Source organism: Orussus abietinus, unplaced genomic scaffold, assembly GCF_000612105.2.
Source record: "Orussus abietinus isolate OABI.00-Male unplaced genomic scaffold, Oabi_2.0 scaffold36, whole genome shotgun sequence".
NCBI lineage: Eukaryota > Metazoa > Arthropoda > Insecta > Hymenoptera > Orussidae > Orussus > Orussus abietinus.
The window spans coordinates 922,585-949,148 of NW_019394241.1; the positions used below are offsets into that span (position 1 = coordinate 922,585).

General features: G+C 35.0%; 6 protein-coding genes and 1 long non-coding RNA gene across 11 annotated transcripts; 2 read left to right on the forward strand and 5 right to left on the reverse strand.

The window, feature by feature from the left end:
* Positions 1 to 146: 146 nt before the first annotated feature.
* LOC105703876 lies at positions 147 to 3,563 on the reverse strand. 2 transcript variants are annotated; one of them, XR_002762187.1, is made up of 2 exons: positions 3,549 to 3,563; positions 147 to 2,447 (listed from the first exon to the last, which is right to left on the reverse strand). It is a non-coding gene; the product is annotated as an uncharacterized LOC105703876 (long non-coding RNA). The 2 variants fall into 2 exon arrangements; XR_001104404.1 differs by lacking the exon at positions 3,549 to 3,563 and adding an exon at positions 2,535 to 3,101.
* Positions 3,564 to 4,842: 1,279 nt separating this feature from the next.
* LOC105703880 (protein NipSnap) lies at positions 4,843 to 6,983 on the reverse strand. The gene is made up of 6 exons (XM_012432621.2): positions 6,852 to 6,983; positions 6,605 to 6,759; positions 6,230 to 6,412; positions 5,729 to 5,897; positions 5,398 to 5,665; positions 4,843 to 5,310 (listed from the first exon to the last, which is right to left on the reverse strand). The coding sequence occupies exons 2-6, from the start codon at positions 6,685 to 6,687 to the stop codon at positions 5,162 to 5,164; spliced, it is 852 nt and encodes a 283-aa protein (XP_012288044.1). The 5' UTR covers positions 6,688 to 6,759; positions 6,852 to 6,983; the 3' UTR covers positions 4,843 to 5,161.
* Positions 6,709 to 14,553, forward strand: LOC105703877 (Fanconi anemia group D2 protein homolog). 3 transcript variants are annotated; one of them, XM_012432618.1, is made up of 18 exons: positions 7,099 to 7,211; positions 7,286 to 7,415; positions 7,606 to 7,740; positions 7,809 to 8,489; positions 8,560 to 8,833; positions 8,943 to 9,302; positions 9,395 to 9,755; positions 9,986 to 10,419; positions 10,496 to 10,587; positions 10,713 to 10,887; positions 10,958 to 11,215; positions 11,609 to 11,933; positions 12,056 to 12,380; positions 12,462 to 12,668; positions 12,823 to 13,120; positions 13,202 to 13,419; positions 13,496 to 13,704; positions 14,254 to 14,553. In XM_012432618.1, exons 4-18 carry the CDS (start codon positions 7,883 to 7,885, stop codon positions 14,380 to 14,382), a joined length of 4,272 nt encoding a protein of 1,423 aa, XP_012288041.1. In that variant the 5' UTR covers positions 7,099 to 7,211; positions 7,286 to 7,415; positions 7,606 to 7,740; positions 7,809 to 7,882; the 3' UTR covers positions 14,383 to 14,553. The 3 variants fall into 3 exon arrangements, with proteins under 3 accessions (XP_012288042.1, XP_012288041.1, XP_012288040.1); XM_012432619.1 differs by lacking the exons at positions 7,099 to 7,211; positions 7,286 to 7,415 and adding an exon at positions 6,709 to 6,795; XM_012432617.1 differs by lacking the exon at positions 7,606 to 7,740 and having other exon boundaries at positions 7,099 to 7,415.
* LOC105703881 (transport and Golgi organization protein 2) lies at positions 13,730 to 16,455 on the reverse strand. The gene is made up of 5 exons (XM_012432623.2): positions 15,673 to 16,455; positions 15,206 to 15,449; positions 14,871 to 15,089; positions 14,571 to 14,792; positions 13,730 to 14,344 (listed from the first exon to the last, which is right to left on the reverse strand). The coding sequence occupies exons 1-4, from the start codon at positions 15,812 to 15,814 to the stop codon at positions 14,579 to 14,581; spliced, it is 819 nt and encodes a 272-aa protein (XP_012288046.1). The 5' UTR covers positions 15,815 to 16,455; the 3' UTR covers positions 13,730 to 14,344; positions 14,571 to 14,578.
* A 104-nt stretch (positions 16,456 to 16,559) lies between these two features.
* Positions 16,560 to 19,524, reverse strand: LOC105703879 (solute carrier family 35 member G1). The gene is made up of 2 exons (XM_012432620.2): positions 19,270 to 19,524; positions 16,560 to 19,161 (listed from the first exon to the last, which is right to left on the reverse strand). Exon 2 carries the CDS (start codon positions 19,157 to 19,159, stop codon positions 18,113 to 18,115), a length of 1,047 nt encoding a protein of 348 aa, XP_012288043.1. The 5' UTR covers positions 19,160 to 19,161; positions 19,270 to 19,524; the 3' UTR covers positions 16,560 to 18,112.
* Positions 19,525 to 19,967: 443 nt separating this feature from the next.
* Positions 19,968 to 21,997, forward strand: LOC105703864 (N-acetylglucosaminyl-phosphatidylinositol de-N-acetylase). The gene is made up of 5 exons (XM_012432596.2): positions 19,968 to 20,601; positions 20,872 to 20,953; positions 21,039 to 21,235; positions 21,307 to 21,437; positions 21,779 to 21,997. Exons 1-5 carry the CDS (start codon positions 20,289 to 20,291, stop codon positions 21,917 to 21,919), a joined length of 864 nt encoding a protein of 287 aa, XP_012288019.1. The 5' UTR covers positions 19,968 to 20,288; the 3' UTR covers positions 21,920 to 21,997.
* A 107-nt stretch (positions 21,998 to 22,104) lies between these two features.
* LOC105703863 (proteolipid protein DM beta) lies at positions 22,105 to 26,370 on the reverse strand. Of its 2 annotated transcripts, none has more exons than XM_012432594.2 (5): positions 25,410 to 25,891; positions 25,014 to 25,150; positions 24,726 to 24,908; positions 24,482 to 24,632; positions 22,105 to 24,402 (listed from the first exon to the last, which is right to left on the reverse strand). In XM_012432594.2, the coding sequence occupies exons 1-5, from the start codon at positions 25,549 to 25,551 to the stop codon at positions 24,086 to 24,088; spliced, it is 930 nt and encodes a 309-aa protein (XP_012288017.1). In that variant the 5' UTR covers positions 25,552 to 25,891; the 3' UTR covers positions 22,105 to 24,085. The 2 variants fall into 2 exon arrangements, with proteins under 2 accessions (XP_012288017.1, XP_012288018.1); XM_012432595.1 differs by lacking the exon at positions 25,410 to 25,891 and adding an exon at positions 25,946 to 26,370 and having other exon boundaries at positions 24,086 to 24,402.
* Positions 26,371 to 26,564: the final 194 nt, after the last annotated feature.

A 26,564-nucleotide genomic window follows, 5' to 3' on the forward strand; every position in this document is an offset into this window, starting at 1 on the left:
AATCTAAATTTCCCAGTTCAAGGGAGATTCCAATGAATATCATGTATGGATAACAATATTAATTAATTACGTTAACGATTCGAGTTTCTAAGCAAAGGGTAGAGTGGAACTTACATGAGAACGGTGTTCATTTAAAGTCACTTGACTTTTTTTTTTCTGTGAAAATTAATACGTTTAGGAAAAATTAGTACTATCGATTTCGAGGGTATAATCTAAATCTAAATTTCGCAGTTCAAGGGAGATTCCAATGAATAACTATCATGTATGGATAACAATATTAATTAATTACGTTAACGATTCGAGTGTCTAAGCAAAGGGTAGAGTGGAACTTACATGAGAACGGTGTTCATTTAAAGTCACTTGACTTTTTCTTTTTTTTTTTTTTTCTGTGAAAATTAATACGTTTAGGAAAAATTAGTACTATCGATTTCGAGGGTGTAATTTAAATCTAAATTTCGCAGTTCAAGGGAGCTTTAAATCTGAAAGGCATCGCTCTAAAGGTCGATGAGTGAAAAACAATGGGAGTTACGGTCGGTAATTCGCTAAGCCTCGTTTATTAAGGAGCAAACAATGCGAAAGGGAAATTGTCAGATTTTCCCAGATCTGAAATTGTTTATTTTGTTATCCAAAAGCGCATGCATTCCACGGATTCTGCGATCACGGTTGTTACAACAATTGACGCATCGGAAATCGTATGGAAAATCCTGTTTTAATGGCGCCTGGAGGTTTCGTACGAAAATTGTAAATGTCGAAGGAAAAGACGGGGTAGGATTATTCCCAACACTCGGACATGGGAAATCAATTTTTCGGCTGTCGTTCCAAGATTCTACCGCAATGAATTTCCCCCGCAAAGATTGCGAACATTCCTGAACACGGCATGAAATCGAAAAATTTGGTCCTACATGAAGGGATTACGGCATTCTGTATAAATTGAGCGAATTCGCTGTCGACGTCATTTGTGCCCATAATTATGAAAGTCTAAGTCATATATTTTTTGTCTCGAAATTACATTGAATTAATTTCGTTTGAAATAATATGGCGTGAAATAACTGATAAACTCATTTTTTTGTTTTAATTTTGACTTAGACCACTTTCATGATTATGGGCACATTTATAAGAAACTCTTGTTAGAAGCACCTGTTACGTGTAGCGCGTTAACCGTAATCACGTGATATCTTATCAACATGTAAATGACAACGTCCAATTCGACTGAGATGCACCTGCACGTCATTTTCCCTCGATTTTGTAACTCCTGACGTTTAGTGAGGGTGTCTCGATTGAAACGAGGAATTTTCTCCGGGTTTATTTGCATTTTTTGACACCACTGGCTCTATGATCATACGAACGAAAAAAAAAAAACACGCTCACTTGTTGCGGAATTACTCTGACATTTAGTGAGGATGTCTCGATAGAAACGAGGAATTTTCTCCGGGCTTATTTGCATTTTTTGACACCACTGGCTCTATGATCATACGAACGAGAAAAAAAAAACAACACGCTCACTTGTTGCGGAATTACTCCTCGCGTTTTGCAACATTTCTCGCTAAAAATGAGAAAAAAGAGTAACTAATCGATTCGAGGGCCAACTGATCGTCGGAAACTTTTTCCTGTCAATTGCACAGTGATTTTCCTAAGTTTAAGCGAAACCTATCGATCGCGTACATATATTTGACATTACACGTGAGTACGAACTTAAATTGTTCACCGTGATTTATGAACATTCTCTGTACGTACATATACCCGTTGGGTCGAAAGCTAATTAATGGCATTACTCTCGCCAGTTTTTACGCAGACGACGCTTTCTAAGCTAATACATTTAATTGGTATATGGCTAAGGTATACTCCATTTAATTGGTCTATAAAGATTAAGAGTACAAACGCTGTCACGGTTGTCTAAATTGTGTATCGGGCAAAGGAGTCCTCGCGTGGACGATGCAAATAAATCTTCGTGCACCTGTTACGCAAACGAAATTCACGCGGTTCTTGTCTTTCCGAAGCTTCGAATGCGTGCAATCGGAACTTTATCTAGTAATAATTGTTTCTTAATCAGTGGCATGACGCGCTACTAAAAAAATCGCATGATGCGCTACTAAAAATGGCGATCACCACTCACGGAGACAGATATTTTATCTCGGAGAAGATCCGACATAAAGTCCTTCCGTGTATGGCCAGACTCAGTTTATTAATTCCGCTATTGTGTTTCGCAATATTTCATTAATTACCGAGAATCTCCGTTTTCTTGGTGTGACGCTAAACGATCAGTCGATGTTTTTCTTAGATGAATTGACCGATGATAAACTTTGATCCTGAAATCGCGTTCTCGGCGGCAATCGTCCTCTTCGCAAGGTCTTCGTGGAGGTGACATTTACTAATAAAAAACAAAGGCCGACGTCGACGATGGAAGTCGTAGCGATGCGTTAATCGTCAAAGCGACTTTTCGAACGTCACTGGAAATAAACGTTGACTTTCGATTATTCCCGCAATTTGCAAATGAATACGTAGGCAACGTAGGTATTTAGAGGAAACTTTCTTACCGACGTCGAACAAGTCCCTCGGTGTCTTTCACTTCACCTTAATAGGAGAGTGTAACTTTACGTCAATGAGCGAGTTACCTCGAGGCTTTTATTAGACTAAGCAAAATATACGCAGCGTATTCTGAAATTAAATAATCGATATCATGGTGGGAATATGAATCATTTTATGCGTGGTCAACATTCCAATGAGGTTTTGCGTAAGAGTAGGAAAATCAATGTGCAATCGCGTTGTAGTTTAAGGAGATAACGCCCCCTTGGATCAGCCGACGAATCGCCACTCAAACGAAAACGTCACAACTCGACAACGGCAACGTTCAATTAATTTAAACTATATATAAATGATCCTATTTAATTTTTTCTATTTTAGGAGATTTTAACTTACAATTCTCTCGTTAAGGTGGAGTGAAACCCCCCTTAAATCGGTCGATTCGAATAAAACCCATTTTTTTTTTTAAGGGTTTTGGATAGAACTGTGAAATTTTTGCACGTGACTCGTGAGCCCCTAGAAATTATCCTGACATTTCCAAAATATGGATTTTTTAAACAACTTTTTTAACTTAGCCCATACCAGAAACAAAATGGCGCCGAGCTCTCATATTTCGATCGAGATCCAATTATTGAAGGCTCTGTATGAGAAACGAAAGTGTCAGGACGATTGTACGAAAATTTAGAACACTCTGGTAATCGATAAACTCCCATTTGAACGGGATGAAGGCAAGAAAAGTGTCTTATGCGCTTCTATGCTGAAACGATGGTAATATGAAGTCTCGGAGTGAAAATTTGGTTGATATAAAAAATCACAGATGACGCAGGGTGTCCCTCTGCAGTCAATTAAGGCCTCGGAAACGACGAATCCAGAGGATTTCTGGAGTTTTACTTCGATTTTTTTATAATTATTGTACGAAAACGACAGACGGAGTACGCCATTTAGTATAATACTCAATATAATTCGACAGGATTGTCAATATAAAAGCGAACGTCGGCAACGTAGATATCTAGAGAAGCCGTTTTTACCGACGTCGAACAAGTTCCTCGGCGTGTTTCACTTCACCTTAATCAACGTCGAGCTCGTGTCAGCAAGCGAAAGATTAATCCCGGGAAGTTATAGTTCACCGGAAGTAAGGACTTCCGCTCTTTTACCATTCGTATAGAATCTCAAGGTGGCTCGAATAATACCGCCACCGCGCTGTTCCAATCCCCAGCGAGTAATGTATTTATTACGAGGTCCCGGGAATGCTTTTAACACTAAACCTACCCCCGGCGGGTCAAATTGACCGTTTTAAATGGTATTTGTAATGGAGGTATTAAAAATCGTCGGTAGGTTTAGTGTTAACCATGTATAACCAAAGATAGCAGTCTCCGTAATGGAGAGGTATTCACAAGTTAAAACGCTGCAATGAAATTTAAATCCCGGCAGGGACCTCAAAACAACCCGGGCTTCCCTCGATGGGCTTTCATTTTTCGTTCCCCGACGTTCCCCATGCCCTCGGGCGAGCAATTTTGAAAGCAAAACATAAACTGCCCTGGGTTAAAGAATTCAGAAGTCTTTATAGAAGCCCAGAAGGATACGGACGTTCAATGCTGGACGAATAGTACGTTAGCCAACGGATGGCGGCGCTGTAATCGTCTCTCAGTCTCCCTTAATCTTATGGCGACATATAGCGAATTGCATTGTTTCTTTATATTATACACAATACTCGCCTTTTTATATACATCTCTCTTCCTCCCGTGTGTGAGATATCGTTGGCTAACACATGCGATCTCTCTTTTACCCTCCACTTCTGGTTTGTTGGCCAACTTTTAGAGCATCAGGCGCTAACATAGGATCTGGGCTTCCATGGGACTTATGAATTCTTAGCCTAGGTCAAAGAATTCAGAAGTCTTCATAGAAGCCCAGAAGGATACGGACGTTCGATGCTGGACGAATAGTACGTTAGCCAACGGATGGCGGCGCTGTAATCGTCTCTCAGTCTCCCTTAATCTTATGGCGACATATAGCGAATTGCATTGTTTCTNTTTAAGTTTAAGTAGAATAAAAATACATTTTTTAACTAAACCGTTGGCTGGAAAAGAGCAAGCATAAGCTATAGTTGGAACCAAAAATTTTGGTTCGTCGTGAACAGCTAAAAACTGTTTACAACCACTATGCTGATTAGATAATAAAAATTGAAAATATTACATCGATAAGTAATGCACACATTAATGCCCCATATGGAAAAATTTACAAGCGTCAATTACTGTGTACCGGTAAATCAACACAGTACAGTTGACGCCATTAACCGAGATGAGAAGGAAATAACACTTGTTATTCATAGAGATCTCTATTTATATTTTCATTCATGTTGTGCTTTGGTTGACAAATTCCCTACAAATCATAATAATTTGATCTCATTCCTGATAAAATTAAATCAAAAACTGATTAATCGTATCTTTCTTTTTCTTGCATACGACCAGACATGTATGTACACATTCGCTCGATCAAACTTTCGTCTCTCTAGGACTTTGCATTCTGCACTTACTAGATATACAGTATAATGGTAAATGTTTTTTTTTTTACAATAGTATTACAGTATTACAATAGCATACTTATATGATACAAATGCAAAGTGATTTCTCACAGAGAAACGTTACTTTGTGGGAGAGAAAGAAGTAGGATTCAATATATGAGAATGCATCTCACGTATTAATGGTACAGTGTATTCCACGCATTTATCCCAGCCAGGCGTTCTCCAAGCGTTTTCTCGAATCTCTTTTCGAGCCTGAAGATCTTTGAAACCTACAATATAAGATTGTGAAATGACCGATCCTGCTACGTTCGAACACTAATTTTCAGACCTATTTCCATAACACTGGTATTACTTACACCAAATATGATGTACATTATAGAGTCGTCCGATTTGTGAAAAGAAACCGGCAAAGGCTTCGTCGTTGTTACGTCTATAATTTATAGCTCTTGCCCAATTGTTACCCCATTCTATCATCGTACCTGGCTTCAGAGTGTAACTACGAATTTCGTACTTATTCGAGCCACTTCTACTTTTCGGCTGAGGCCAATAACTAAATGCCAATAGGTGTTGCAAATGCCGAGACCTCAAGTAATTCCCTTGCTCCTTGACCAATTTCTGGTGAGACTAAAACGAAACTCCAAGTTGTATCCAGCATATCTATTCGCCACCCAGTTGACCAAATCATACCTCATCTTTTCCAAGCACGGCCTGTGCACGGTCGATGGGCTCGAAGCCACCGGTATATTGCCATAAATGAAACGCTTGGTCAAGATCTCCAACTTCTACCATCCATGACCCGATCAGCTCACAGTTCAATTCAGGTTTCTTCGAGTGAATTAGATTCACGTATTGCTCGCTGTAATACCGAAAACAATTAGATCCAGATGATTGCGAACATAGACCAAGAAATCTTAAAACCCCAGCGCTCCGAAAGCACCCGGGCAAAGCTTGATCGCATGGATATCTGTCAAGACAAAGGACAGAGATGCGATCAGGCTCTAGAGCGTGCAACGTTCGACACATCCAGGACAACCGATGCTTTCCATCCAAAAGCCTAATCTCCTTACGATAGGGAAACCCCTAATAGATTTTCAACGCCTCCTCCTCGAGTCGTACCGACATATGTCTGCACCCGATTCGCAAAAGCTGAAGAGCGTGCCGGAGTGGTCATGTTTATAATTCACTCACTAATTCGCCAGGTACTTGTCGACAGAGTCTGGACGTATATTGTGCGTGCTTAGCGCGTAAATGATTCCCTTGTCCGAGAGCATCCGTGAGTGGGACTCTTTCGTCGGTTCGAGTTTCCTTACCAACAGTTTGCACAGCCATCTCTTGCCGATATCCTGACGCTCCGAAGACTTGGCCACGAGTCTGCAAGTACGCAACATTCCCTTCGTTCGCAACATAGTGCTAATCTACCGTGCCGCTCTTACCGCGGGGGAGGGCAAGGGGCGCGCGGACGACTGGAAAACCGGAGGAAAAGTCAAAAAGCAAAAGAGGCACACAGTATACTTGCGCGAGTCCCCGATTGTCTCTCCTCCGCTCTCCTGTGAGGGAGCCTACCGAGTGGGGGTGAAGCCGGGTGAATTCGCCTTGCCGATGGTCCGTAGCAAGGCTCGGTGTTTTCTTCCCAGAACGACGGCCATTTTCCTATTGGATATCCCCGCGCCAGTGTTGCCAACTCTAACCCCGTGAATTATAGTACAGTCGAGCCAAAACTATAGCATAATCCGGACAATTATAATCAGGGTTGGGTAATTCCCCATTTTTAGAGCTTTTTCACGTATATTACGTAAACAAAATAGTTTACCGTTGAATATCGTAGAAAACCAGTAAATTCCAATATGAAGAATGCTGTAGATGGACGACATGCAACTCAGCAAAGAACGGGAAGAAATTAACAATATCCCATTGTTAGACCTTGAAGTGTTCTGAGACGAGCTGATTATCTCATTAAAAATTCTGTCTTGCGGCTAGTCATATATATAGATAGATAGTTCATTGATAAATAAATATATATATTCGAGTTTACCCCTTCCACTGCTATGCGAGGTCTAGGTATTTATGATAAAGTCCCTATATCCCTATGTCCATGTGTTCAGGGCTGCGCGATTCATACGTATTGTTGGAGTAGTGGAGTGTTTTTTATTTAAAAACAGATTAGACATGGGTATGATTTAGAGTGTGTATTTCAATTTTGTTCGCGATTCTCGGGTTATAAACTGTTATTTTTATAATTTGTAGAACAGTCACGTGTTTTGTATAACTCGTGTGTTAGAAAGTTGACATGTATCGTTTGAACTTAGTGCCGGTAGATTTGTACGCTACTACACAATTTTAAACCACTCAAAATATTTATAATACATATATGTGTGTAAGTACTAGTTTTTAATCAAGTGATAAAATTGTTACATCGTTACTAGGATTATAAAGGTCAACGCTGCCTTTAATAAATAAAAATTAATATTTTTTTTTGGTTTCGATTATTATAATTCTCTTTTGCATTTTCTTTTAATTATATCTTTCATTGAGATAATTATTTTAGGTTTTTTTTCTGTTATTAGATGTCAAACAGACTTGAAATTTATATTTAAGCTAAATTTTGGACTGCAGAAGTTTTTTGGGATGACAAAAAACGTCTATTGCGCAGCAAAAATAAATTAAAATTATACTCCAAATTGACTTGAGATCTGATAATGGTAAAAAACCTTATCTTACTATTTTTAATGTTAGTAAACCAATTACTTTTAATGAAATTTATTTTCAGATTTTACAATGAATGAATAATTTAAGTTTGTTACCAAAAGGTCAAATGCGTAGCTTGTCAAGTAAAAGTGTATTATGGATAAGCGAAAGATTAAATCAAAGTTTGGTTTAATTAAAGGTACAAATTCATTGTTAAGCCAATTATCCTCAAAAAGTGAAGACTGCGTTGTAAGAACAATAAGTTGCAATGATAATTCTACTCCAAATAAAAGAAAAAAATCACAGCCGGATACCAAAACAATAAACAGTGACGAAGAACCATTATATTCAACGGTAGTAAGTCCACCTCCTAAGAGAAAAAAAAGTCAATTGGATTTGACTCAACGAACACCCAAAGAACGTGAAAAATCTATACCCCGTACCTTAGGGATAAGTGGTCCATCCCAAAAAGAAATTTGGCATGAGACAAGTATGCCCAGAGACATGGATAAAGAACCTAATGATTTAAATGTTTCCGGAAGTTCTATGTCAAGCCCTTTCAAAAATTCAAATATTATATCCAGTACTCAAAAGGAATACGCATTCACCAAACCAACAAAATCAAATCCTGCGCCTCCTTTAATAAATACGAAAAACAAGAAACATACAAAATTAACAAAAGGACAAACGCAAAATAAACTTATAAGTTTCTTCAATGATGCCGGAATCATGTCAGATCTCGAGGATCACTGCTACCTGCTTAGTAAGAAACTACTACGATAATAAAATTCTATGCCCTTGTATTTACAATACACATTTATATATTATTTTAGACAATGATCCACCAGCAACAAAGGAAATATTATCAGAATTATTATATTCCGGGCAGTTTGAGACCGAGGAAATCATAGATTTATGGAAAGAACATATTCAAGTTACTGAAAATCTTCAAGTTGCAATTAACAACATTAAGATATCAAAAGATGATGGAAATTACAGTAGCTTGAATCAAATGTCCTTAGTGCGGATTTTGTTGCAAGTTCCACCACTACAAACTGCTATGATTAATTGTTTACTACAACATTTACTCAATTCAATTTTACTTGCGTAAGGCTTATTGTGAAAAGAACCATTTAACATTAAAAAACAAATCATTAATTTATTAATTATAGGAATCACATTCTTGTACTTATTTCTTTAATATCATTCTTTTCAGTGATTCTGCAGATGATGTTCCTTGGGCTAATTTGTTACTACAACAATTTCGGTTTTTAGAGATGATAAGTGATTCAGAAAATTTAACAAATAGACTCGAAGAACTATTAGAATCATGTCCGGAGTGGTTTCAACGTGAACTGATATTTCTTCTTCCGGACATTGTTACTGATGCACAGCACCACACGATTGCTGAAATACTGTGTAAATTAATGAGTACAAACAATAGTTTGACTAATGTTGTTCTTGAATGTTTAATTAATTTAACTCTTGGCAAAGAATTCATGGACGAATTGAGAGAAAAAGTATTGGACATGCTCAAGAGTAACTTACACATGAGTGCGTTTCCTGCCGTTGTAAGGTAATTTTTCTTAATCTAGATGTATATAGCCCATTAATTGAAGTTATATGAAATATAAAAATAGCGGAATACTAATGTCAGTCAATTTTCAGTTTTGTTCTTACTGACTGTTCAACAGTAAATACGTGTATGAAGACCTTGAACTCTCTTCGTGCACTCGAGATGCAACAACTTATTAAAACAAACATGAATGAGTGTTTTACAAATCAAGTATTGGTCGTCAATGCTCTAAAGACAAGCATTGCTGTATCGAAAGAAGTGGCGAAGACTGCAATGATGGTTGTGAAAAACGTAAAAAAAGATCCTAAACCACTGGATATAATCATTATTTTACTGATCTTTTCTGGTGGAACAGCAAAGAGAAAAAGTGCCGAATCGATACTTAAGCAGCATGTTCGTTCCGGGCTTTATAGAACCAACTTGTTAAACATACTATACAATGAATACAAAGAGGTAATTCGATTTGTTTCTATTTCTTATTATATAATTGATTTTTATATAACCATATCTAAAACGACTAATTCCACTTATATGTTCCAAGTTAATTAAATTAACAGATGTATCAATAAACCGTTCCTTTACTTTGTTTTTTATGTTGTTTGATAACACTTGTGCTATTTTAATTTTGCTTAATAGTACGTAGAAATATAATTCTGAGTTATAAATAAAATGAACTTTTACAGGTAGCCCGTAATTTACAGCCCGCAGCAATAATATTGGCGAGTACTCTCTTAAAAGCAGACGATCCACTTTATGTAGAATTCGCCATAGAATGGTTTCGTTATCAGTTCGTCAGTCAAGCAGATACGCCGTATAAACAAAGAGAAATTTTAGAGAAGATCCTGTTTGTTATAGGCAACAACAATCGCACGTCCAAAAACGCCCTTGCAGTCCTTTGCAAGATGGCACTCAATGATGACGAACGAATTTATTTACAAGCGCATTGTAATCATTTAAAGATTTTACTAGAAATGATTGACAATCTTGATCTTGAAGAAATTGCTACTTTGAATGATTTGTTACACGGCTTGTGCACGAATTCTTTTTCGGCATCAAATGCTTTACAGGACGATCTAGTTATGCTAATGCAAAAGCAATTGTCTAACGCCAAACCTCTGTAAGGTTTAAAAGAATATAAATTTATGTGTATACAATTAATAATTACCTTAAATCAACGACTAATTTGGTTTTAGGATAAAAAGTAAAGGAGTTTTAGGAGCTGTTATGGCTATAAAACACTTAGCTGGAAAACCAGAAAACCAAGAAACTGCTGTCGATAGATTCAGTAAGGAATCTATATTATAAAAAGAATCATATAAGATAATATTTTAATGACAATCGAATATGTAAATAGACGTATTAAATTTGTTCACTTCCCTAGCACTAATACAAATTACTAATTTTTTTTAGGAAATGTACTTATCGGTGTAAAAAATTGTCCAAGATCGCAAGCTCTATTTTATGATCAGATAGCACAAGTCATTACAAATACAACAAATTTTGATATCAATTTCATCCAAGCGTTTAAAGAAGAATTCGAACAAGAGCTTATAAATAAGTTCATGATCAGTCAAGAAGATTACAAGTATATATTACTGATACATGAATACGCGCATTTTTAGCAAATTTCTAAATTACTTTTATTGCTTTTACAGAGGAAACCTCGTACCTCGGTTTGGCTTGAATGAAGCTGAAAAAGAGCCCGACATTAATCTGTTGTCTTTTGGAGATGGAAAAACCGGATCAGTTTTACCAGCTTTATTTCGGGCCGTTCGAATATGTAATCTGTGTTTAAGTGAAGATGGGAACTTAAATGATATCAATGCCCTCTTAGGATGTGCCATTTTAATGCCACCGGATTTAGAAATCCCTGAAGCATCTGTACTCGATCAAATGATGTACTGCATAAATTGGTAAGTTCTGAACTAACGATAACAAAACTGACATTCTGTCTTATATCTCTATATATTTCTAAACAATAAATGATAAAATGTAAGGGATATCGTTGATTGGTTGTGACGATACAATTTACAACTGGAATACCTGATTTTCTTTTCTTACGTATACTTAAGAGGATATGAAAGGCGCTGAGAAATTGAATCGAGGTGATAAAATAAAATTCATCTAATCGACTCGATAGACCCAATTAGGAGAATATTTTCCCCAACGATTTGACTTCTCAGATACATATATATACATTATAATAAATATATTATAAATATAATAAATATATATATAGGCTGACTCTTTCATATCACCTTAATATTTTACAAATGAAGTCAAAGTAATTCTCGTTACTTCAATAGGTTTCGAGAAATAATTAGTGGCTTTGTTACACAAACTGACGCCTTGTTGAAGAAGCAAGTCCTGCAACGTCTTGACGATTTAATGCGTATGCAAGGAGAATTGAATACTATGTTGAGGCTTTGTGACGTGAACTATCAGCCACCGCCGACATATTTTCACCGTTTTCCGATACCGCCGTTTGTTAAAATTGAGAAGAAGATTAGTAAACAAGGCAAAAAGGGTAATTTAGAAAGGACTAATATTTTACCGGAATGGGAATCCTGGGAAATAGGTTCTGAATTAACCATGAAGAATCCTATCTATTTTCGACGCCTCGACGCGAAGGTATGGTATAGAATTAAATTTTTATCAATGCGAACGGATTGAAATAATTCTAGATTTTAGCAGAAGGTAACAAGGAAAATTTGTTCTGCCCTCGGCTTATATTTTGCAACGACTATTTATAGGTCGTCCATCTTTTGGACATGAAGATGGATTTACATTTATCTCAAGTGTCGCTGGAAAATCGACAGAATATTTCCATAGCTCAAGTATGCTTTATCGTAAAGGAACTCTCAGGAATGTTGGAAGCTGATTCAACGGAGACGTTTATGCGAGATCTAGTTCATCTGTTACCAAAGATTTGCAGTAAACTACAACACATAGTCTCGGAACTTCGAGTCACACAAGACGCTCAAAACAGAGAAGCTGTGCGATTAATTGCTCGTTTGTTGACAACAATCTTCAAATGGAAAGGGTTTGAAAGTACAATGTATAATGCAATGCTACGCGGTTAGTATTTATTCTGTAAATAATGACACCTCTACCGAGTGACGTTCAATGTATATTACTATAATTAAATATCGCTTTTAGAGGCACTAAGAACAATAGCAAGTCAGATGGATGAATCGAAAGCACAGTTACGTTCTAGCAAAGAGCTTGTTGCGGAATCATTTAAATATTGCGAATCACTGGTTGATATCGCTACGCAAATATCGGTAGCACTTGCACTTGTCCATTTATGTCAATCTCTAATGAAACATTCTGAAACCTTCACACAACAGCATAAAGATAAACTAGGTAACGTTCGTTACTTTTATTAGATACAATTTTACTCGAGTATTATATGCACCATAACGTCTTTCTGTTTTCGCCACAAAATAAGAACGGTAACTGCATATAACCTTTCAATGATCAATCAACACATAAAAATATTATTACTTCGTAATTTTAGCAAACATGGCATTTGGATTTCTAAATCTTGAATGGCCTGAAGAAAAACATACTACTTCTAGTTACAAAATTGCTGTCAATGGGTTATTAAACTGTTGGATCGACTATGAGCCAAATCTATTAGCTACAGTAACGAAGTTACTAGAATGGCTACCGGAAGAAATCGAAAAACTGGAAAAACCGCAGGATAGTTTGAAAACACTGCCAACGGTAAACAGAAATAATTTTCATCTATTGTTCAAAAAGATATTCGATGGATTAATCAAAGGTGTAAAAGCAGCATTGCTAACGGCAAAAACGTAAGTTCACATTCTTTTGTAAATTCTGAACATATGAATTATCCTTTCTGATCATACAATATATATTATGTATTTTTTCAGCGATCCGCAAAGAATAAAAATATGGCAGACAGCTTCGGAGAATTTACGAAAAATAATCGACATTTGCAAAACTCTGAAAACCAGGTCTAATTTGCTATTGTACCTTAAATACATTCCGATATTGCTCAAACTATTCATTAGTTCTGGTATCCCGATCCTTGAATACAATTTAAAATATCAAACAGAGGAAATTAAGGGAATATTAAAATCGATACAAGGTATCATACGTATTCTATTGTATAATAAATCATAACCCGATTTGTATAATCCTTTACCGCATCTTGTATTTTACAGGGGGTACAAAATACTTAAACACAGTCTGTTGCCATAGTAGGGAACAAAAGGATACAGCATTAACAAAACACATACCGGCTGCTAAATCACTAGCAGAACAGTTACTCTTCCGTGTAAAAGGGATGCTAGTTCTAAACAATAGTTCAGGTGCTTTTTGGATGGGCAACTTAGTTAATAAGAACTTGGATGGTTGTGAGATACTATCACAGGTTAGTAAAAGAAACAAACAATGGCTTAAAATAATTATTTTATATTCTGTACATTACGCGCATTGTATTGCAAACCGTTTCAACAAGCGTGCGTATACACTTTGGCCTTTAGCACCTTTACTTATTTTTGTAGTTCTCTTATTAGTGTTTCTTTTATTATTTAAACATTATTCTAAATTGTTTAAACTAACATTCATTATTGAAATTTTCGTGGAAGGATTCTTCACATAAACGGTATAAGAGCGCTCTTACTTTTTGTGAGTAATCTCCTGTTATATTAATCCTTTTCTCCTCAAATTTTCCATTTAACCCTTCTTTTTCTTTGTGCCGTTTTTATCTTAAAATTTCCAATACACATAAGGAATCTCTATAGGTGCGGGCCACATTCATGGCTGGCGTATAAATTATTTTTGGATTTTTATAATTAATGGCAGCTACAGTGGTGCTCTCCAATAAAATCCTTTTCCTTCATTTCCCTGCACGCTCATATTCCTTGTAAGACTAATCAATATCCATCATATGTTAATAACATTTTTATCTCTGTTGCAGAGCGAATCTTCCGAAGAACCAACGAGAGCAACTGATTTATCAACAGAAGACACTAGTGAAAATATGTCATCCGAAATTCTAGGCAGTGAATCTGAAAGTGATATCCACGAAGGATTAGATTCCGATTAAAATTACCGCCTATACATAAATAAATCGAAATAGAAACATAAAAGATACTGTCGTTGCTTTCAGCATATTTCTAGAACTCGTAACATTTTTTAACTTTGGTACATAATAGTGTTATTTCGGTAACATCCATGCGAACCAATAAAAAATAACTAGAATCGTGATATTATCTAAAAGGTTTGTTTTCTTACTTGAAGTTTCATCGTTTAAGAGGAAATTTAAAAGATTGCAATTTCCATGTTTGATCTGGCATAAGAGTTTCTTCTACAAATGTAACTTGATTTGCTCCGTCAACCAGTATTATCGAATGTGTTCTAGTGCCGTACCCAGCAGCTCCTGTGTCAACGAAAATTGAGCTCAACTCGTTAAACCCATTTGGAGCTCTTCGTTGTAACTCAGGATCAGGTAAACATCTAAAGATTTGCATGTGTTTGTGTGATATAGTCTTAAGTAATAATATAATTAAAATACTAACCCCTTGCTAAACTGACCTCTCTTTAGACTTTAAAAAATGTAACAAGTCCTTGATCAGTACATCCTGCTCCAATACAGTTGCATTATCAACAATGTTACTGAACTTCTCCTTTCCTACTTCAACTTTTTTAAAAGGATGTTCGAAGCTACTGTTACCAAAACCAAGAACACGGTCTTGAAATGTTTGAGGACCGGGAGAATTATCCGAACTGCTTAGCCCGTTAATACTGGCATCTCTAAAAGAAATGAAAGGTTCGACTTGAGAATAATATAGTGAATATATCACAAATTCAATATTCACTGATATAGATAACAAGTTTACTTGAGTTTATATAATCATGTATTTACATACTGAAATTCAAGAAGAACTAAATTGTAAGGATTGTACGGCTGGCCATCTTGATTTATTTTGTGCAGCCTATTCAAGTACGACGTCATTGGTTCATTCGAAGTAATATAATCGGTAATGAGATATCCTCGACCTTTTGTATTAGATGCCTTACTTTCCCCGGTACGATTTAAAACAATTCCAGCACGACCTTCCGACGACAACGCCAGCCAGGTACCACCTTCTCTTCCAGGTTCCATGTCCAATCCTAACGATATTATTAAAATGATAGTAAATACCCTTATTAATCACAATTAAATCGAACAACATTTACAATCGAAACTACCTCCTGTTATCTCTAAAATTATCTTTTCACCGAGCTGCAACTTACATGAGACGATAGATTTATTTAAAATGTCACTAATTAAGTTGTGACGTCTACCATCTCTCTTAAAATTACATTTAGGAAATAAAATTCACATGCAACATACCTCCTAGGCACATTGGATGTTTTTCCCACCAATGCGCCGAGGTAGCCGGTCGATTATAAAATTCATCACGATTCGCAGCGATAATCAAACGATACGAGCCAGTATCGGCACTTGGATCGCGGTAAATAAACAAAATGCACATGTCTAATTAAAATACGCTCGACCGATCAATGATAGGTCGGAAACAAGCACCTCTCTTAAAGTGGAACCGTGAATAAAAATGTCTGCATTGTTTGCTCGAGAAACACTGATATCAGATACAGATAAATTCTGATAAGGGCGACTGACGACCGAACCTCTTACATGCTGTTCATATTCGGGGAGATTTACTGCAAGAAAGATACGAACAGATACGAAGTAACTGACTGCGAGGTCGTCTTTGTGTACATTTGCATTGCTACAGAGATTGCTGAGTCAGCTGATTCTGAGTTGTGGGTCAGTTGCATTAATTAGTACCAATTTGGTCGAGCGTAGACACGCTCAAAATTTTTTCTAGGACAATCTTTAAATAATGTAAATTAATTAAATTAGTGAATTGAGAAAAGTAGAATAAGCGAACGAACGTAAGTATTTACTGCAAAACAAATAAATTAAGTATTTATTTACAATCGTAAGATGTTCAAATTTATTTCTTTATCTTTGAAATGTATATCTCTTCGCGCAAGATATAATTAAAGTTCGAAAGATGAACTTCTTTTACTTGTTTTATAAAAACTGATACCGTTAATATGTAGTCAAAGGTCAAGAGTAAAATTACCATGAGTGTTTAAACTAAAAATTATATTTATGTGAACAACCGTATAGATTGGAGGTATGAAGCTATAATTAATAGTAATAAACTTCACGCATTCAGTTGCATAATTAGGCAGTGAAAACGCAGGAAAATATTCGTTCATAAATATATTTATAATATTCTACTCTTGGGCATATAAGAAATGTGCGATAAAGAAATGATTACATATTAAGGTTTACAAGTATTCAAGTGGAGGCTTTTATGCCTGTACCTATTCCCGATACCTTCTACATTTTCAATGACTGTCTTCGGTGTGAAAAATAAACATTATTTGTATGATGCATTCCAATAACTAAATATTATTTTAATCATTTTACGAATTTTATTAAAAATACATTTCTAGCAAAAATTATTACTATTTTATATACCTGACTGGGTGAATGGTAACAAAGTAATGTATTATAAAAATTTGATTCCAAACAGAAATTCTGAGTATAAAGATATATATCCTAATCGAATCAAAACCATAAAAGAGTTATATTAATATAACATAATAATTTATGTTTAAATTTATCTGCGCGAAGACATTTGAAGCTGATAGACCATAATAAATCTTATATATTGTCAAAAGTAGCGTCGATAGAAAATTAGCAAGTTAGGTATTTATATAAACGATAATTATTTAGTAGTTATTACTTGAAAACATTGATGCATGTGCTATGAAATTTTCTTTAGAGATTTAATTCGTTTAATAAAATCGAAGCATAACATTCTAATATTATTACGTTTAACCTATGGCACAATTACGTAATATTTGGTACACTGACATATCACAAACATAGTACTTATTAAGCGAGTTCTAAACAATTTAGTCACTTACAGAGCTATTACCCTTCAAATTTACCTATTATTGAAGGAGTAGCAACTTTGGTTACCAAATAAATATGATATATGTCTATAGCATTATACAAAGTGCCCCGTAATTTATTACTCCACTTATTTATTTGTATTATAATCTTTGAACGGAATGATCAATTACAGGACACCCTCTATTTTATAAATCTAAACTAAAATTCAACATTTTACATAATTGGAATTAGAAACTAGTTTTCTTTTTTTTTAACATCTCAGAAGAGTAATGTTCTTTGGCGATAACTAATTTCAAAAGGTAACACAGAGAAATATTGTCTATTTTCTTTGAGCGCAATATGTTAAGAAATTCTTATATAACTTTCTGTTTAGCATTAATAGTTTTTGTCCCATATGAAAAAAATGTGACATCTAAGTATCAAAAGTTATTGCTTCGAACCATACTGGATAGAGGAAGTTGTCTGGCTAGCATTTTGCTTATTCTATATTCAGTCTGGAATTTTGCAAAATTTTAAGTATATTTACATACATACATCGTGCAGTACTATGTGAACTATGCACGTGAATTTGGTTCTGACATTATTACTTATTTCTTCTCTGTCTAAATGTTCAATTCATTTGTATCGTCTTCTCGATTTGAAGTACTAACCACATTGGAAATCTACATATTCTTATAATTTAGAAAAGTTCTTTTCTGAATTTCTTAGCTAGTAATGTGTAAAGTAGAAGTCCTGATGATACTTTCATCATGTTAAACACAGTCTTGAAACTGGCACCTCGAACATTCCAAATAAATCTATCATAATAAAGAAAAATAAAGAATATTCAAACAATAATTTACACTGCTAAAATACCAAGCCATTTCTTAACATTCGAAGTTTCAGGCAACGAAACAGCCCATTTTCTTAAGCCTGTAAGTAAAACGGAACTTGTGACTAGGATTGCACCACCTACCGAATAACGGTTTGGTATTTCATTAAAAAACAAGATTTGCCAAAAAAAGGCAAACAATATATCTGCAGATCTCGCTATAGCTACAGGACCTGCCTGTTCCATTTTCAAAGCTAGAGTTAGTAAGATTTGTCCTCCAAAACTGAACAAAGCTAATGCTACGATTAAAAGTCTTTCCATACCACACCGAGGCAAGCAAAGGGCACCGATTGCCCACGTTACAGTTATAGTTTGTACTAAAGCAAAGGAACCAAAATTCGTCATAATTACTGAAAAATGAAGTCCCTTTAAAGCTCTAAGTAAAATATATACATTTGCTCCGAATAATGTTGCAGCAAAAGCTGAAACAGCACCTTTAACGTCAGTATGTTCTCTTTCTGCATTGCTGTTTGCAAATGACCCTACGCTATGCCCAAAAATTATAGGAGGCCTAGTAATCAAGATGACTCCAATTAGTGTTAAGCATATCGTAATGACATTAAACAATCCACAAGGTTCTTTTAAGAAAATCCTTGCAAATATTGCTACAAACACAGGTACAGAAAAAACTATTACCGATGCATCTGCCAATGGCATATGCCTGAACGCGTAAAAACTTAGCATAAGACCAGTAGTGCCTACAAAACTTCGTAATATTAACATGAGCCTACGTCCCTTAGGAAAGGGATCTTCTCCCTTATATATAATAATTGGTATTGTTGGGAGTAGTACCCCAACAAATCGAAATGCTGCTAGTTCCATAGGATGTACGTCAACTAATCCTTTCACGATTACGCTGCATAAAGAAAAGAATAGAGATGATAACGTAGCTAGAATCAAACCAAGGTAAGGACATGATCGCCGAATAGGTAACACAGAATTCCTGTTATGAATAGCAATTTCACTCTCTTCGTCCCCGTCAACTAAATGTTGCAGTTCCAACTGTTCCGGCATTCCTGAAGCATGACATTAAGGCATCGATAAGATTACATTTATTACTAAAGGTGATTATGCTGACATTAGTCCCTAATGTCCTAAAATTACATTAAATATTGGTAACTTACCGATAATTTAAACTGATGAATGATGTAAGATTATAAACTTGACTTTGACACGATTCGAATGGTCAATGCTTAAGCATTGCCCATTCATTCACGCAAAACGAAGGTCTTGTATTCTTCACATCATTATCTTCCTTACTTTAATTAACGATAATGAGTAGCCAATTGTATTGAGATCTCAACTGCATGATGGTAGTGGCCATTTTTAAAATAACTCCACCAGTAATGACATGCATTCAAAGGTGATCATTGAGTACATTTACACAAGCTACCTAACGCCGGATTTATAAATACTAGTGTTAAGTGAAGTGTAAACGAGGTTTTACACCATAACTCGAGTTAACTAAAGTTTAACTAGTTCACACTTTCACTAGTTTAAACCAGCTGTAAACCAATTAAACTCCCGTTAACTCGCGTTGTGGAGCAGGGCCTTAGGCCTAATTCAGACAGGCTCATTTATGAGGCTAAGTACGATATACAGTATCCGTTAGGTTATAAACATCTTTTAACGCATGTGTAAACATGCGAATATTTTTAAGGAATTTTGGCGCTTGTGTTCAAAATTGTTTAGAAATTTATGCATGAACATAAGGGGTTCATGCATGAACAGTAAGGGTTTCCCCCTTACTTACTCCAGCACTTGCCCCTCTGAGTTGGGCTCGTCCAACTTCGTCTATGGTTTATAGTCAATGACCAAAGTTCCATCTATTTCTTCTCAGACCTATGGTCACATCTTTAGAATGTAGTTATTTATGTACTTATAGGAAAGAATTATTTTAAATACACAATAAATTGAAGTCATTGTATCAAGTTAATGTAACTTTCCATTGCTTATAAAGTTTTAAGTGACTATATGAGCAACATGTAGAAAACTTTAAAGTATGATATTACTCTGTTTTCTCGTGCGGCATGTCACATAACCTCGATTCAAGACAATTTGGTACATTTTTATCAAATGTGGCGTAATTTGATCTCAGTATGAGAAACAGTATTTTCTATTCGATTATTAAGCAATAATAATCATGATTGACTTCGAATCTGTGCTTTGGTATCTCAGTACGGAATTAGATGAAATTATTTCGTGGTGGTGGTGGTACATAAAAGAGATCTCTTTGCAAGTTCTTATTGCTATCGTTGCCTACGTTTGCGTTTGTATATTTCTTTATGCTATCCTTAAAAGAGTTAGCCATGAAGCGTGGCAACTCGCAGGTCCACCGGCTAGAATTCTGTTAGTGACCGCTCATCCTGATGACGAAGTCATGTTCTTTGGCCCATTCTTATATTCGGTCATTAAACAAAAAGCTAGTGAAATCTATCTTCTCTGCTTGACAATAGGTATATGTATATGTCTTATTATATATTGCTATCCAAAAGTATTACATTACAAACTTAAATAATAAATAATTTTCTGAACTCGATACATCTTGCTAAGCGGGTCGATTAATTAATTCAGGAATGATCACACTTCTGTTAAGCAATACAAAATACTGCTAAGGCAATAACTACCTGTAACTAATTGTGCAATATTTTAATGACATTAACATCAAAACAGACATTATTAAATGATGTAGATTATCATTGTTTATAACACAATTATGCTTGCAGGGGGAAATAAACAACGGAAGGAAGAATTATGGAATTGTGCAAATGTATTGGGCATTCCAGAATCTAATATAACAATATTAATGTGAGGACACAGGTTGTGCAATTTATGGAAATGCAGATTATTATTGTTAAAAGTATGTTATTTTCTGAAAACAGTGTAACTTTAGGGATACCGATTTGCCAGATGATTCTAAGGTATTATGGTCCGAAGATGTCGTAGCTGGGAACATTCTACAACATGTAGAAAGTTATAAAATTAATGCTGTTGTGACCTTTGACAAATATGGTATAAGCGGTCATAAAAATCATATTTCTCTTTTTTATGGAATAGCATCATTATGCATGGAAAAAAAGGTACCGCCATGTCAGTATCAATTCCACGTGTCTTGTTTCTTTACATTGACAAATTAAACTACAATTAAATTACATTTTCAGATTGCAAATTCTATGTCTTAGAGTCCGTGAATATTGTTAGAAAGTACATCCAGTTATTAGATTTGCCGATTAGCCTGCTCTTGGCTTCAAATTGGTACCTCATTACTCATGAACAACGAAAAAATATAAGGGTTTGTTTTTAATCCTGTTCACTCTATTGTCTATATAAACTAGCGAAAGAAAATATTTGAAAAGCATTATTAAATAGAATGCGTCTGTGCTGAATGTAAACTATTTCTTTCTATAAGATTACAATCGTACCATCTTGTTTACATTACATAAAACTATTTATAAATGTACAATAATTAAATTTTTCGTTTTATTTTTCATGTTCTCTAATGCTAATTGCTATTAGCAAAGTACAAGTTAACCCATATTTTTGGAACCTACATCTTAATTCCATTCGGATACATTGTACAATAAATACGTATTTTGTTAGATAAGCTATTCATTAATAAAACTGTTTTTCCAGAATGCTATGGCGGCTCATAAGTCTCAGTATGTTTGGTACAGAAAACTGTACATGATTTTTTCGCGATACACCTTCATAAATACTCTTCAGGAAGTCAGTACTCTTGATTTAGAGTTGGATCTTCAATTTGAAGATGATTGAATACATTTTCATAATACATATTGTACAAATGTAAATTAGTTCTATATTGTACAAAGTTAATATAATTAATCTTCCAAATATGAATGTATGTTATTTAATAAATCCTTTTACAAACATTAAATTCGACATTCAGATTATTGATGAAGAAAATCAATGAAAAAGATTTAGTAAGATTAAGAAATGTGTACTTAAGGATTACTTTTATTTACTCAGTCACCATCCAAATTACAGTTTTGGAAGTTAAACTCAATTATCAGGATTTGTACCTAGAATTGAGCGACTTGAAAGACGCTTCCTTGTCATGCGTAAAAATGCATGTATTACAGTAATGATGGAATGTGTCAATCTAGCGATATGTTAGTTCTTCATTATATTAAATATATGTATATATATAAATACATACGTTTATACATATACATACATAAATATATATATATATTCAATTATAAATAAATCGACGATAGTTCTAAGTGCAATTCCGCTAAACATGGTATATCTTGTCACGTTAAAATACCATTTTTTTTCTTACACACAGAAGAGCGAAAGCAACATATTTTTGGATAGGCTATAATGATACATTTTATTCGCATTTATCCATATTTCTGCATATAAAAAATTTTAAGTAAACAAAATGCAATGAAATTGTATGCAAAGTAACGAAAACATTACATTTTTAATTTGAATGAAATACTATAATCAATTTTTCAACAATTCTATAATATATAGAATAGAGATGCACTTAGGTTTGGCACACTTTAATTGTGCGTCTTTGTGTTTGCGATTTAGTTTCTCTATATGTTGTCATTTTCTTAAACTTTCTGAGTTTTATATGTATATATATATTTCTGTATTTCTTTAACGTCTACTTAAACGACTTAACACTTAATCGTATTCATTATTGACAATAATTGTCATATTTTTAACGATTTGTCAAAATGATAGACAAGTACCTGCAGAACACAATACTTAAGGTTACAATAATTACAAAAAGAGGGGAACGTAAAGTATGTATTAAAAAACGTCACCTGTGTAAAAGGAATAAATGAACTATCTTTTTTGAATTAACGTTCCAAAGATATCATTGTCGTCCTTCGCTTACCATATAAAACCGAATACAAAAGATAAATATATGTAAATCGCATAAAAATATGTTAAAAAGACTTAATAATATATTTATACCAACGTATTAATAAAAAATATAGCGTATCGCTGTCTGTGTAATTTAAATATACAAAATTTTTGTACATTGATTAAATGTACAAACTTTCTGTACACCAAAATAAAAACAAATATAAAAGATCGGTCTTCTATGGATCAAACCAATGTCATCGCACACACTTAACAGTATGTACACAGCAACATTAGCGAACATTTGCACAATGTAGAACATTCAATTATCCTACATAATGAAGAACCGTAAGGGCATGAAGTGTAAAAATATAAAGTGGTAATCTATAAAAATCAATTTCTTTCGTTGTTAGATCACCAGATCAATATGAGTCAATTTTTACACTTTTTTGTAATAGTACAAAGCCATTGTCGAGGCGAAATTAGTTGTAAATTTATACAGCCGAAAGTTCACTTATATTTTTAAGAAGGGATGTAAACCGTGTTGTCCCGTCTTTGTACAATTGGCCCCTGACTGGAAGTAGGAATCGAACCTAAATCCACTAATCCCTACATAAATAAAAATATATTCTAAGAAATTTAGCTCGATGTTGAAAAGACTCGTAAGAATAAGAGTTGTATATGTATGTGCTGAGTCCATAAAATTCCACACTGCAAGTAAATTCAAGAAATCTACATTTAAAGATTAATACTAGTATGTAATCGTTTTAACAATGATATTTAACGATCACACAATGTCTAATGTGCATTATCTTTCTTAATACTATAATGTAAATATTTTATATGATAGTCGCAGTTTGTGGACGGCATAGAGTGTTCCCGCAAGATCCTTTCTTACATGAACTGCTGCGGTGGTTAGTGATAAATGAATAGAGCTTAGAAGGAATGTATGTATATAAAGGTAAATATGTGATATCGAATGACACCCAACATTTCAAGACAATCCTTTCAAGCCTGATGAATATTCCTGATGAACATCCATGAGCCTGAATTCATTCTTTATAACGAATTCATAACGAAAATCTTACGAAGTGCATTCTAATATCTATCCTTAGCACGATGATGAGATCCCAAGGTTCCTATTCCTGGTTGTGGTGAGTCTGGATCACCAGGATCTTGGAGATACTGAAGCTCTTGTAGTTCTTGAAATTTTTCGTGATCACGAATATGCGCATAATTCGCCGAGAGGCACATCAAGTAATGGATTAGGCTGAGAACAACTAACATAGAAGCTACTGTCGCCAAAATGAACATCATCTCCGCTTTCTCAACGTAATCTTTGCAGAATAATTTCACTTCTTGCGAACCACATACTTTCATATCTTCAGTCCTTGTATTATTTGGGAACATGAAATCTTGAGAAACAAAAGGCATGTTGTTTAACCACCATATATTTTTAGAGTTACGTACTGAGTCAATTGTATTTAAACTTACCAAATTGCGTGAAATCGATACACTGGTCAAGGGACTGAACACGAGGATTACTGCACAAACCCCAGAAGATCGTAAAGATGAGTGTTGTTATGACGAGGAATGCAAATATTAAGAGCCAGGCTAATTGTAGTATATATGTGATTGTCATGAACTGAAAGAATATTTGAAATACATGCGATTTACATAATTAAGCAATTGTAATTTCTAACATCATTATTGTGTAGACGTTAATAAAAATACTTACAACAGCACAAGAAATACGGCCACCAACTCTAGATCGCCAAGCTCGATATACTTTGTGTCTAGTAGCTCCTGTAGCCAGACATCCTACGCACAATATCATGAATCCTAAAGCTGCCATACTTGCACCGACGGTGGCAAATATCAGTTGTACTGCTTCTAGCCATCCCAGACGTAAGTGGAATACCTTTATAAAATAATAAAATTATACATTTAAAAAAATTGACCATTAATATACGTAGTTTTGATTATATAGGTTGTTTGTTACGAATTATAAACTGTAAAGCTGTACCTGATCCATCATTAGTGCAGAAAGTGTGGCACCCTTATACATCGTTCCACAAAATATACCAACCCCTAAGCAGCACATTATTGTTGCAATAAGCGTAGCGTATGGCACTCTGGCCATACAATCATTGCACATATTACCTAAGAAGATTTAAATTATTATTGTTTTGTTTTCTTTCTATAAACAGTGGATGTTAAAATATATGACAGATGGATTATAGTGCTGTGTAAAAAAACATTAAATATTCTATGCATAAATCAATTTTACACTCAAATTATACTAAACTTTTTCTGTGCCAATTAACTCGGAATATATCATTTATTTGATAACTCTACTTTAAATGCAACAATTATAATATCATCATGTCTACCTAATTATATTTGATATAACAAAACTTACCCCATGATTTATCTTCAAAGTAATATCCATCAAAACCATATTTAGAAAACCTATCTACACTAGTCGAATTCCCTAATCTTCGCCTTAAAGGAACTACAACTGTAGCCTCCTCTGACTTATGGAAACAATTTTGCCTGACCATAACTAACAAATTACAGGTAAACTAAATACTTCTCCAATGGCATATCAATAACTGAAAAATATCTAGATTACACTTAACGTAGATAAACTACGTTAAAAGAATTAATTGGAATACCACAATCAAACGAGAGATAATCAACATGAAACAACTGCCCGTAAAAACGTCTAATTGTACTTGGGGAAAGTGGAATGATTAAGCTTACAGAATAATAGGGTGTCTCATCGAAGAAGTATTGGTGACTAATCGCAAGAGTCATTAACTACAATTAACGTAAGAATTAGTTTCGGCGTGGCAGGTAGATGGCGTGAAAGAAACGTTTATCGTATTTGGAGGAACTTATCTATACGATAAACTCGAATGATATGATAAAATTTAAAGTGGTACGTAAGCTCACCCATTGTCACAGGTTGTCTTCGAGGTTAGGCCACAGAGGGAGTGAACGGCGATCGTGGCTGAATCCGAGATTATACGCCGGAATCCCGTCAATTAACCGCGTAATTGAGAGTCAGTTGGCTGGCTCGTTAACATCCCACTCAAGGGCCTAAGACGCGTCACTTTTAAAATGTTTACTTCTTCTCAAGGGCCCACCTACGCACTGCCGCCCTGCCAGATTGTTCGATCGTTGCAAGCACCGTAAGCGCTCCGTTTCCGGAAAATTGACTGCCTACGTTCTTCCTTAGTAATCGAAAAATCAACGCGATTTACGGATCTCCTGTTTTGTGCATTCGTCAACTTAAACAGATCTTTAACTCGAGATGATGATTGTAAAATGTCATTGTACTTTCGGTCGATGAAATCAAGCGTCTCTAGAATGCTAAATGTCGGTCAATTAATAGAAGGGTCCAAATTGGACACGGCGCAAAGATGGCGGCGGTGCGGTCAGCTCGCAATATTGGACATTTGGTTTCTGGTCTAGATACTCTTTTGGACACATGATTTATGTGTGTACACAGTTCGTGACAGAGATATATATGATTCCAGTTTAAGCTTGAGTATTTATAAAGCGTAGCATA

Bases quoted from the DNA above. Each gene is read 5' to 3' on its own strand.
- LOC105703880 (XM_012432621.2), bottom strand. From the start codon at position 6,687: ATGGCCGTCGTTCTGGGAAGAAAACACCGAGCCTTGCTACGGACCATC. The intron at 6,413-6,604 runs GTAGGCTCCCTC...GCGTACTTGCAG, and splicing joins CCCGGCTTCACCCCCACTCG to ACTCGTGGCCAAGTCTTCGG. The intron at 5,311-5,397 runs GTAAGTAATACC...CTTATATTGTAG, and splicing joins TAATGTACATCATATTTGGT to GTTTCAAAGATCTTCAGGCT.
- LOC105703877 (XM_012432619.1), top strand. From the start codon at position 7,883: ATGGATAAGCGAAAGATTAAATCAAAGTTTGGTTTAATTAAAGGTACA. The intron at 10,588-10,712 runs GTAAGGAATCTA...AATTTTTTTTAG, and splicing joins AACTGCTGTCGATAGATTCA to GAAATGTACTTATCGGTGTA. The intron at 13,705-14,253 runs GTTAGTAAAAGA...TCTCTGTTGCAG, and splicing joins GTTGTGAGATACTATCACAG to AGCGAATCTTCCGAAGAACC.
- LOC105703881 (XM_012432623.2), bottom strand. From the start codon at position 15,814: ATGTGCATTTTGTTTATTTACCGCGATCCAAGTGCCGATACTGGCTCG. The intron at 15,450-15,672 runs GTATGTTGCATG...TAATATCGTTAG, and splicing joins ACATCCAATGTGCCTAGGAG to GATTGGACATGGAACCTGGA. The intron at 15,090-15,205 runs GTATGTAAATAC...CATTTCTTTTAG, and splicing joins TTAGTTCTTCTTGAATTTCA to AGATGCCAGTATTAACGGGC.
- LOC105703879 (XM_012432620.2), bottom strand. From the start codon at position 19,159: ATGCCGGAACAGTTGGAACTGCAACATTTAGTTGACGGGGACGAAGAG.
- LOC105703864 (XM_012432596.2), top strand. From the start codon at position 20,289: ATGATTGACTTCGAATCTGTGCTTTGGTATCTCAGTACGGAATTAGAT. The intron at 20,954-21,038 runs GTGAGGACACAG...GTGTAACTTTAG, and splicing joins TCTAATATAACAATATTAAT to GGATACCGATTTGCCAGATG. The intron at 21,236-21,306 runs GTCAGTATCAAT...TTACATTTTCAG, and splicing joins GGAAAAAAAGGTACCGCCAT to ATTGCAAATTCTATGTCTTA.
- LOC105703863 (XM_012432594.2), bottom strand. From the start codon at position 25,551: ATGGTCAGGCAAAATTGTTTCCATAAGTCAGAGGAGGCTACAGTTGTA. The intron at 25,151-25,409 runs GTAAGTTTTGTT...AAATCTTCTTAG, and splicing joins CTTTGAAGATAAATCATGGG to GTAATATGTGCAATGATTGT. The intron at 24,633-24,725 runs GTAAGTATTTTT...ATATTCTTTCAG, and splicing joins GCCGTATTTCTTGTGCTGTT to TTCATGACAATCACATATAT.